The sequence below is a fragment of the Sminthopsis crassicaudata genome, chromosome 5 (assembly GCF_048593235.1).
Source record: "Sminthopsis crassicaudata isolate SCR6 chromosome 5, ASM4859323v1, whole genome shotgun sequence".
NCBI lineage: Eukaryota > Metazoa > Chordata > Mammalia > Dasyuromorphia > Dasyuridae > Sminthopsis > Sminthopsis crassicaudata.
Window position 1 is genome coordinate 112,976,104 of NC_133621.1, and position 11,192 is coordinate 112,987,295.

General features: G+C 34.3%; 1 protein-coding gene across 1 annotated transcript; it reads right to left on the bottom strand.

The window, feature by feature from the left end:
• Positions 1–4,615: 4,615 nt before the first annotated feature.
• Positions 4,616–10,630, bottom strand: SSMEM1 (serine rich single-pass membrane protein 1). Its single transcript, XM_074267931.1, has 3 exons — positions 10,383–10,630; positions 5,831–5,894; positions 4,616–5,224 (listed from the first exon to the last, which is right to left on the bottom strand). The coding sequence occupies exons 1-3, from the start codon at positions 10,560–10,562 to the stop codon at positions 4,731–4,733; spliced, it is 738 nt and encodes a 245-aa protein (XP_074124032.1). The 5' UTR covers positions 10,563–10,630; the 3' UTR covers positions 4,616–4,730.
• Positions 10,631–11,192: the final 562 nt, after the last annotated feature.

The following is an 11,192-nucleotide window of genomic DNA, read 5'->3' on the forward strand; positions in this document are numbered from 1 at the left end:
AGTGGTTCTCTAGGAAAACTCATCAAATCCCCAGCCATTTAAAACTTTTCTGATTCCTACCCTTCTAAGTCATTTCATGTTATTTGCTTTCACTCACTCTCTGTTCCAATCCAATTGATCTGTACAAAATCGATTCTATTATGTGCAGCTAGTAATACATTGGGTAGTGGCCCAGGACTAGGGTCAGGAAGCTCAAATCCAGCCTTAGAAAACTTTGTGACCCTGGGCACTTAACATCTATTTGTCTCAATTGCCTTATCTGGAAAAGGGGGTTAATAATAGTGCCTAACACATAAAATAATTGCAAAGTACTTAGCACAGAAACTAGCTTGTAATAGGCACTATATAGATGTTAGGTATCATAACTGTTATATTATTCACCCTTTGCGCCTTTGTATTAACATCCCTATTTCTGGAATATGCTTGCTTGTCACCTGTCTTATAAAATCCTAAGCTTCTTTCAAAGTAGAGCTCAAATGCTATCTCCTAAATGCAGCCTTCCTTGACCCTCTTAACCTTGACCCTCTTAATTTCTTTTTCCCACTTCTGCTTTGAATTCACTTGCATACAGGTTCTACACTCCTCAATAGAAGGCAAACTCCTTGAAAACAAGGCCTGTTGTTTTTGCCTTCATTGTCCTAGCATCCAAGATACTCTTAAGTACTTAATAAATTGTTAAATTGAATCAAATAGATATTCTCCTTCCTTTTGCTCTTCCTTTTTTTTTTTTTTTAAGGATTTTCCATATTTAGCTAGAAATGTATAGCTGTGGCCCCATACAACTAGGAGGAGTGATAAAAGTTTGGAATAGCCCATGTTCTGGGTTCAGTGGGAGGCCCTTGCTGAATCTTCACATTTCTTCTTCCATTTGCTGTATCCTGAGTGAGATCATCTCATCCAAAGTTTAAATGTATCTCTCCCTCCCTGGCTAAATCTGAGACATTCAGAGTCATTCCAAAGATATCTCTGGTGGTAAAGATTCAGTTGTGTCTTTGTCCCATCCCAATGCTCCTTATTCAAACCAGGACTCTCAATATAGGCCCTTCCCTTTAATTAAAAATACCTTAAAGAGAGGCCTGTTGACTACTGAATGAATAAAATATAGGACACATATAGGACTTCACTGAGAATGTGATCATTTTAGCTGAAGTATATTATAGGGAAAAAATGATCAAATGGGCATAATTACTATTAGAAAGACCTTAAAGGTCTCCTTGCCCACGCAATTCCTTTCAATCTGACTAAATAAATATTCCAGGTTAATTCACATAAAAGAACATGGAACATGTTGAGCAGCTTTGACTGAACCTTCCTCATTCTAAGTCAAAGACTTGACTGGATTCATTAATAGCAGCAGCTCAGATTCATCACAATTCATTGCAAAAGTACAGTACATAATTGGAATACCTGCCATGTAGGGAAGAAGGGAAAGGGGAAATTTTAGAACAGGAGGTTTTGCAAGGGTCAGTGTTGAAAAATTACCCATGTACATGTTTTGTAAATAAAAAGCTATAATTAAAAAAAAAAAAGAAAAAGGAAAAAAATTCATTTTTTTGCTTTAAAAAAAAGTACATAAACAACCAATTTGTAGTCCAGAGCTCAAGAATATTACCAGATCAGCAGGTGGCATCAATAGCAACAATATGAGCAAAAATATAGGAGACAAAGGTGGCAGAGAAATGTTCCAATAGAAGCTGGCTATATATATTTTCCTGGACATACACTCTTTCCAAATGAGTTATCTAACTACATGTGTTTTGTGTGTGTGTGTGTGTGTGTGTGTGTGTGTGCAAGCTCCAAATTCCCAAATGTTTTCTTTGGGCATGTGTGTTTCCCTAAGTATGGTTCCTTTCTCTGATCAATATATTATAACTTGTGGAAGAATAAAGTTATATGTATATGAAGAACATATTCTTATCATTTATTCTGGTATTCTATTTAACTAAATGCCTTTTGCTTTAAACTAATATGTCCTGTGATTAATCTGGTAAAAACAAAAAAACAGTGATTTGGGCTCATGAGCTGTAGTTTTGAGTGGATATTGATCCAAAGTATTCCTTGAACCTTGGAGTAGTTTTCAGAAGGGACTCAGGCTACAAATGTAAATGTAATATTGTTCTACTTAAAATAATTGCCTTCAAGAAGTGAAGAAATATCCATTTACATGCAAAATTGATTAATTAGCAGATAGTGATTGCTGGGTCTTCTTTTCTTCCCCAATGGTTTTCTTAGCAAAAAAGTATCCTAGTGACTTTATGGCAACAAGAGGCCCTACTGAGTGGGTCTGCTGGAATGGTGTTGAGAAAATGGAAGCTGTGACTCTGAAAAACTACACCCTGAATATGGGTTACATTCTGCCTTGTAACAGCAAGAAAGTTCTTGGAGTCTTTAACAAGATAATAATCCAAAATTACATTCCACTTTAAACATTTTTCTTTAAAGGCATGTATATTGAATTATTTTTCACTGAAGATGAAAATTGTCTTTTGTGTTAATAAAGCATTTTTTGTTTAGATCCCCCAAATAAAGTCAAGGTGAGGAGGCCTCCTTCTAAAAGTCCTTATATATCTTTACCCTTCTAGAAACAGATGACTTTCCTACTTTACTGAAACATTCAATGCCATTCACTAAAAATTCCCCCATTAAAACCCTTCTACTTGTGTGATCTTATTCTCTTTTATATGCTTCAAGATCTTGTCTTATTCAATTTCAAATTCTCCTTTTATATTGCTTTTTATTTGCTATCTACAAGCATACTTAGGTCTCTCCCATTCTTAAACAATCTTATGTTGGCTCTACGAATTGCTCAAACTTTAATTTTATTAATATTATTATTGCCAAGCTTCCATAAAGATTAGTCTACAGTGGTCATCTCCATTTTCTCAATACTCACTTTTCAATCCCTTACAATAAGGTTTTTGACCTCACCACTTTATTGGAATTGCTCTTTCCAAAATTAAATCTTCAATGATAAATCTTGTGGTTTTCCCTGAGTTTCATCCTTTTTGCCCTCTCTAAATGTTTATACTATGAACCACTCCCTCTTCTCAAATTCTTTCTTTTCTTTAGATTCCATGACACCACTTTTTTCTGGTTCTCCTTATTTAACACTTTTCTTTCAGTCCCCTTCTCTCTTTCATCATCCATCGTCTAACCCTAAGCAGCTTGGACTCCGGACCAACTTCAGACAATAACTGGGTGACGTTGAGGCAAGTCACTTACCCTGTCTGCTTTACTTTCCTCAACTCAATTCCTTCAAATGGGCATAATAACATTTACCTCTCTCCCAGAGTTATTTCTGAAGCTTAACGAGATATTATAAAATACTTAGCTCAATGGTAGGCTCAATAGCAACCATGGATTCAATTAATATCTTTACATAGATTGCTCTCAGAACTAAATATCCAAGCCTGATCTTACCCTTGAATTCTAGTTGTGTTGCCAACCCTTATGAGACAGCTCTTTCCTAATGTTCTATTGGCATTTCAAGCTTCTTCTATTTCTATTGAGGAACCATACTCCTAAGCCACCCAGGTTAATATTGTTGTTACCCTTCACTCTTCCTTCTCTCTTTCTCCTCTTCTTCTACCCCACATTCAATCATTTATCAAGACTTGTTGATTCTCCTTTAACATTCCTCACACCCATTCTCATTCTCTATACTCACAGGCCAGCTCCTTAAGTCAGATCCTCCTCACTTCTCTCCTAGACTTCTTTAAATAGTCTCCCTGTCTCCCCCTGTACCTGATCCATCCTACACTTAGTAGTCAAAATAATCTTCCCAAAGGTCAGTCTGTCTGATGAAGAACTCTCCTCAAAATAGAAAAAGAAAATGAGGATAAAAACATTTCCCATTCCAGCATTAAAGGTCCTCCCTAGTCTGGCTCCAAGTACCTTTCCAGCCTCATCTTACATAACTCCTTGTCTTTATGAGCTCTATATTCTAGCTAAATTAGACTAAATTAGACAGTTCCCAGAACTTGACATTTCACTTTTTACCTCCATGCATTTCAATAGGCAATATCCCCCATGGACAGAATTAATTCCTTTCTCATCTCTCTCAAAAACTTCATCTTACTTCATGACTTAGCTGAGCTATGGGACATTTCCCAAATCCTACCAGTTGTTAATACTCTACTCATCCTCAAATTACTTTGCATTTGTCTTTGTTTCCCAATTCCTAGTACAATCAGTGTCTTGCAGACACAAAGTACTTAAGAAATGCTTCTTGTATTGGTGGATAAATTATCCATTTTAAAGGAGCTTCCTTATTTATTTTAGAGGAATAAACAAACTTAGGAACAAAAATATTTATTTGTGCTGATTTATGTAAAAATCATCAGGATCACAGGTTTAGACCTTGAAAGGACATTTCAAGCCATCTAATCCAACCCCATCATTTTAAGATGACTTATTTGACTAGAGTAATACTGCTAGTAAGCATCTGGATCAGAACTTTGGAATCAGTAAAATTCCAAATCAAGAAGAGTATACTACATTGCATCATGTAAATATACAGTATATATAAATCTTTGTACTGTCATGATGCTAAAATGAAATTTACTAGTATTTTTTTACTTAAAAATAATTATCTAAAACATACCAAGTACACTCATCATTAGTAGAGAGACTTTATTGTAAAGCCTCACTACCCTGACCCTCTGGTGATATTTCATACTTGTTTTAATCTCTTATTCATTTGTCTTCAATAATTAAGAACTGGATAAAGTTCAAATTCTACTGAATTTTGTGTTAATTTCTACTAGAGAATTCTCCTCCGGAATATCTCCATCCACTGGAGGAGGTGCTGTAGGAGGATGAAGGAAGTGGCGAGTCAGCCACTCACTGGTTCTCATAGCTTTGCAATGGAGGCAAGGCCTTTCCCTGATTTGGTAGCTTCCAAGGTTCCTCTGCCTTTGAGCTATCTTTCTTCTTCTAAGGCTGGCTGGAGTTGGATGATGTTCAGTCTCACTCTCCTTCCAGGAGGAGGCTCCTGAGTTAGAGTCCATACTGTCCCTGTCAGTAGTATCACTATCATGGAGGCCTTGATTCATCTGGTTCAGCTGAGAGTGAAGTCTGGCTCTTCTTCTTTCAAGGTAGGCATTAACAAGTGCCACTTCTGAGTCAGTTACAGGTGAAAGTTGCATATGTTTTGGCTTCTTCTTAAAAATCTTTCTAAAAGATTCCCAAATGGTGTTTTTGCTGTGTCGCTTACAGTAGGCATCTTGGATAACAACAATCAGAAGAAAACAACAGATTAGGTGCCATGCAATTCAACATGCTACTTATATTATAGCAATAGTAACATGAATCCCAAAGATAGCAAGTAGTAGTATATTTTTAACAGTATTCAGATCATACATCACTGCCAAATGCAATAAAGACCCATGACTTCACTCCCCACCCTATGTGAGTCAGACATATCTCACTCTGGATGAGCAAAAAGAAACAGAAATCTTGGAGGCCCACTTTGGAAAGGCAATGCTGATTCTTATTTAAGGTCCAAGGCAAAGATCCCAACCTTTTCGAAAGAAGTGACAAGTATCCATTTCTCAGAGCTTTTTTATTCTTATTTTAAAATGAGTGATGAAGTTGAAGGGAGTTGGAAGTTAAAGTAAGGCAAATATGGACAAACAGCAAAAGCCTTGGTAGTAAGAATGAGAGAGAGGTAAAGGAGATGAGAGATAATATTGCCAGTTCCCTGCAAAATTCAATCTGGTTTAGCAGTGGAGATGAAGGGTATGGACAGGGACAAGAAAGCTGGACCTTCAGCACAAATTTACATTGTCAAAATCTTTTTTGCTAATGCTAAATATATACTGTACCTCACCTTTACATCCTGAACCGCTTGTCCCAATGTCTGGTGATAGTGATGCATCTTTTTTCTCAGACATCTATGTTAAAAAATACAGACTAGTCACAGAGATTCCTAAATTAGAAGTCCTTCATTATTATTCATTTGTTAAGAAATACTGTTGCTTAGGGCATTAGGTGAGTATAATTTAAAATTTTAATTTGCCAAATATATATTAAGCTTCTGATCCTGCTTAATTAACATCAGTTTGAAAGACAGACTTTTTGGGAACATTATGCAAATATGAGTTGTTATTACAAATAGTACAGTCTCTTAAATTGGCCCTGGACAATATAGAAAATTATTTTCAGATACAATATTTCAAGGCATAGTCATCAAAATAAATGACATAAAATAGATATGCAAATACATACTAAAAATATATATAACTTTGTAAATCTTAATGCTCTCTATAAATGCTAGTTATTAGCTTTATCATTAACAAAAAAAATTACTTATCTTAGAAGAATAAAAAACATGGGACCAAAATACTTTGTGTTCAACATAAGTAGCATGTTGAATTTTAAAATCATAGGTTTAGAAGTAGAAAGAACTTTATAAATCAACTAGTCCAAACCCTTAATTTGACAAATGAAATAAATTCCAATAAAGTTAAGTGACTTGCCCAAAGCTAGCAAAGATCCATATTCCAATAAAGTTAAGTGACTTGCCCAAAGCTAGCAAAGATCCATGGCAGAACATGAACCCAATTCTTACTGATGGCATAGTACCCTAAGTGATTTTCTAACCAAGGGAACTAAATGGACTGAGCCTTTGCAGGAAACATGTTTTTAATGACTTGTCTAATTTGGGACATTAAAATAAAATTAAGACTTTCACCCTAAACCATTAATTCCCTTCAAAGTTCTAAAAAAAAAAAAAAAAAAAAAACCTTTAAAAGTAATGTCCCCCCCCAAAAAAATGATTAGGCCACATAATTTCATCTATTTGTATATCTGAATTGTTTATTCTGTTGCTGTTCTAGACTCTTTATGATCTCTTCCATGAGGTTTTCTTAGCAAAGATACTAGAGTGGTTTGCCATTTCCTGCTCTGGTAGCAAAAATGATTTGAGGCTAGATTTGAACTCTTCTTCCTATCCAGTATATCACCTAAGCTTCCTCTATGCTGCCTACCAAAAATGATGGCTCTAAAGTCATTCTTTTTCATGTGTAACTTGTCATATGAGGACATTCCTACTTTTCTTCTAAATTCTCCCCCTTTCTGTACCACTCCCTTCCATATATATATATATATATTTCCTCTTCCATATATCATGATGGTCTTTTTGTCATGAAAGGTATAACTTGGCACATATTCCTGGGCATATTTACTGGTAAATTAAATTGGAAATAGGGTCTCAGGCTCTCTTGATAATTTATTCCTTTTATTTGGTTGGGTTTTTGCCAGGCAATTGGGGTTTAAGTGACTTGCCCAAGATCACATGACTTGCAAGTATCAAGTATCTGAGATAACATTTGAACTCAGGTCCTCCTAGGCCATGCCTAGCTGCCCCTTTCTTTTATTTCTTAATGCTGTTGGTTTGAGTCTTAATATTTGCTCAATTCAAATTATATCATTTTCAGAGCAACCCTCCATTGTATACAAAGATTTTTAAAAGTAAAGTTAAATAAAAAAGTAGAAAGAGGCAGTATAGCATAATGGATAGAGAATGATTTCCAATCAAAAAGACAAGGGTTCAAGTCCTACCTCTGATACTGGACTTGTGATCTTGGGCAAGTCAGTAAGGAAATAAGAGGTTCAGAACCTATTTTTATTGAAACAACAAATCTAATCTTTAATTTTTGTTGCACTTTAAGCACTTTACAAATATCTGTTTTTATTCTCACAACTACCCTAGGAACTATATTATCATTATTATTGATTTTACATTTGAGGAAACTGAGGCTGAGAAGTTGTGATTAACAACAATTAACATTTATGTTACATTTTGAAGTTTGTAAAGCACTTTACAAACAATCCTTTTTATCCTCCTAACTCTAAGAGGTAGATGTTATTATTGGCTTTACAGTTGAAGAAAGGGAAGCTGAGAAAGTGACTTGTCTATAGTCACATGACTAATAAATTTCTAGGCAAGATTTGAATTGAGGTCTTCCTAACTCCAGATTAAGGATTTTATCCACTGTGCTACATAAACATTTATTAAACATTGATATAAGTTGTTTTATAGAGAAAATGAGAGAACCAAAGTTGGTTTATTCTCTGAGAGGTAAGGTAGTATAAGGAAAGGCCAGGCGCTAAGAGTTCTGGGTTTTAGTTCTAGATATATCGTGTTAGCTGTGAATATTGGGCAAGTCATTTCAACCATATCTTGGCCTCGATTCCCATATCTGTAAAATGCCAGGGATTTGGAATCAATGACTCTGAGATCCCTTCAAGACCATATGGCTAGATTAATAGAGATAGCCTTGATAATAATAATAGCAGTTTACATTTATTTAGTGCTTTAAGGTTTGCAATTGCCTTACAAATATTTTATTCTCACAAAAAAAAAACAACAACTGGGAAATAGGTGCTATTATCATTTTACAGATGAAGAAACTGAAGCAGACAGGAGGCTAACTTGCCTAGGGTTACATATTCAAGTATCTGAGACTACATTTGAACTCAGATTTTCCTAACTTAAGGCCCAAGGTTCTATCTACTTTACTACCTAAGCTGCTTCTATGTATATATGTATGTATAAATTATACATTTATATGTATGTATGTACATATAATATGAATGTATAAAGTATATATTTAATGCACAAAATATTTACATTTTAATGGCAAATTGATAAATATATGGAAGAGAAGTAGACAAGAGAAAATGCATTTTGTAGCAAGGTTAATTAATCACTAGAGTTTTCCCAATATATTTATATCAAATTACTTATAAATAACTAAGACTCATCAGATGAAAATGAGGAATTTTCCTTTTTTTTTTTTTTTTTTTAATATCATTAGGGCTTAGAAAGAAGCAGCATTTCTCATTGTTCCTAAAGAAAAGAATTTGAGGTCCCCTTTCTAGTTCTAGAACACAAGATTCTATATAGATTATGCAGACAAGCTGTTATATAGTTAAATCTCTAAAATTGAAGATGTTTTAGCCTGGATCATAAGATGACTGGGTAAAGGTGAGGTAGAGACACAATAGCTTTCTTCAAGTATTTGAAAGGTGGTCATTGGAAAAAGGATTAAATTTGTCTTATTTGGTCACAGAGGACAAGAACAAAAAGCAATGGATGAAAGATGTAGATAGGGAAAAAAAAAAAAAAACCTACTTCCTAATAGCCATACAAAAGTGAAATGGGCTGCATTGGCCAATAATCCCTGGAAGTTTTTAAGGAAAACCTGGATGATCACATCACTTGTGGGAGATCCTATAATGAGGATTCTTAAACAGACTACTTATTACTTCTAGGATCTCTTCCAATTCTGAGATTCTGGGGAAAATGTTGGTAATATGCAAGAATAGTACCTTTCTTATTAAGCTAGTTATACATTCAGTGTTTAGTTTAAATAATTAAATCTATTCATATTCTCCTATTCTCCTTTTATTGACTGCTGTCAAAGAATCTGCCTTAAAGATTATTCAATATGAATTTACCATAGGGAGGGCATTTCTGACTACTGAAAATGAAACACCGAAGTGTTTAATAACCCTTTTCTTTTTTACTCTAATGGAGCACTTAGAAATGGAAAAGAAGACTGCTGAACCTCAATATTCTGATAAATGCTCAATGACAGTAATAATAATTAATAAAAAAGTAACAACATTGGTTTTCATATTACTAGTAGTACTAAGTTATCATGTATTTCATATGCAGCATCAGTAAATACAATTGTGGTTTGGTTAGGCATCTATTTTGCATTAAAAATCAGGACCTACAGTTCTATTAAATAGTTATTAAAGCACTACCAGCTATAGTAATGTTAGGTGACAGAAAATATATTTATGTACCAGCTAAGTGGTACAGTAGAGTGCTGAGCCTGGAGTCATGAAGACTTCAAATCTTCTTTCAGACATTTACTAGCTAAGTGACCTTGGGCATGTCACCTAGCTTTTGTCTGTTCTCAAGTTCCAAAACTGTAAAATGGAAAATAGAACAACTCTCAAGAGTTGTTGTAAAGAACAAATGAGATGGTATTTGTAAAGTGCTTAATGGCTGGCCCATAGTAGAAACTATGTAAATGCTACTTAGTAACATTGTTATTATTGCTTTAATTCACAAAGGATGGAAGAGCAGTTCTGCATCTTAGTCTGGGCCCTTATTTTACTTTAAAAAAAAAAAACTTTCTATGACATTTTGATAATAAGTATTCTATAATAACAAATATCTTACCTCCCACAACCAGAATTATGAGGACAAAAAAGGAAACTCCCAGTCACTAGAAAGTTGGAAAGGTTTTAAACACACACACACACACACCAAAAAAAAAAAAAAAAAAAAAAAAAAAAAAAAACCCTATCTTCACAAAAATACATGGCTTAGTAAATATATTAAGAATGGAAGAATATCCTACCCAAAGAGAAGCCCTATAGAGGATCATCAGGAACAGCATAATGACAAAGTACCAAAGTAGAAAGTTCCCTACTGCCCCACAAGAGTCATCCTTTCGGCATTCATACTCCGGATTTGGAATGAAATTCAAAGGCTTGCTGGGAGGATCCATCTCCCGGAAAAGGGAATAAGGGAGTCCCATGAAGCTACTTTCTTAGAAAATATCAAAACATGCTTTATGTGATTGAAGATGACTGGGAGAATACTTCAATCCATGATGTATAACAACTTCCTTGGCAACCCATTATGACATGTTTCAGCAACTATGACAAGAATTAACAAGCCACTATAATGGATTCCTTAAAGTTTTTAAGAATATTTTAAGTACCTTACTTCAGCTAAAAGTAATGGGTAGTATTTCTTCTCATCTCAATTTTTGGGCATATTTCTGCACAAACTCCACTTCCTGCCAGAAAATATTGCTTGATTCTTTAAAAAACAATTTGATTTCTTTGAGGCCTTAATTTTCTCTTCCCTTTAAAATATGCAAGTTAGACTACATAAATATAACTTTTCCTGATTTCTCTTTAAATGCCCAATAATTAAAATAATAAGATGGTCAGTTGTGAATTGAATAAAATTTAGTAGAGTATTTTTTAAAATTTGGAACGATAAAGAAAACTTGGTTTCTACTATTAATTAATATTGTCAGATGCTGCCCCCCTTTGCATTTTTTCAACAAAAACAAATTCAGTTCAGTTCAAGAAATATGCAAAATTACAGCAGTCACTATTTATAAAGCACTGGAATTTTTAAAAAATATACAATGTTT

Excerpts from the sequence above, each read along its gene's own strand:
- SSMEM1 (XM_074267931.1), bottom strand. The coding sequence starts at position 10,562 with ATGGGACTCCCTTATTCCCTTTTCCGGGAGATGGATCCTCCCAGCAAG. Across the intron at positions 5,895-10,382 it reads TCTATAGGGCTTCTCTTTGG|ATGTCTGAGAAAAAAGATGC; the intron begins GTAGGATATTCT and ends TTTTTAACATAG. Across the intron at positions 5,225-5,830 it reads AAGCGGTTCAGGATGTAAAG|ATGCCTACTGTAAGCGACAC; the intron begins GTGAGGTACAGT and ends TTGTTATCCAAG.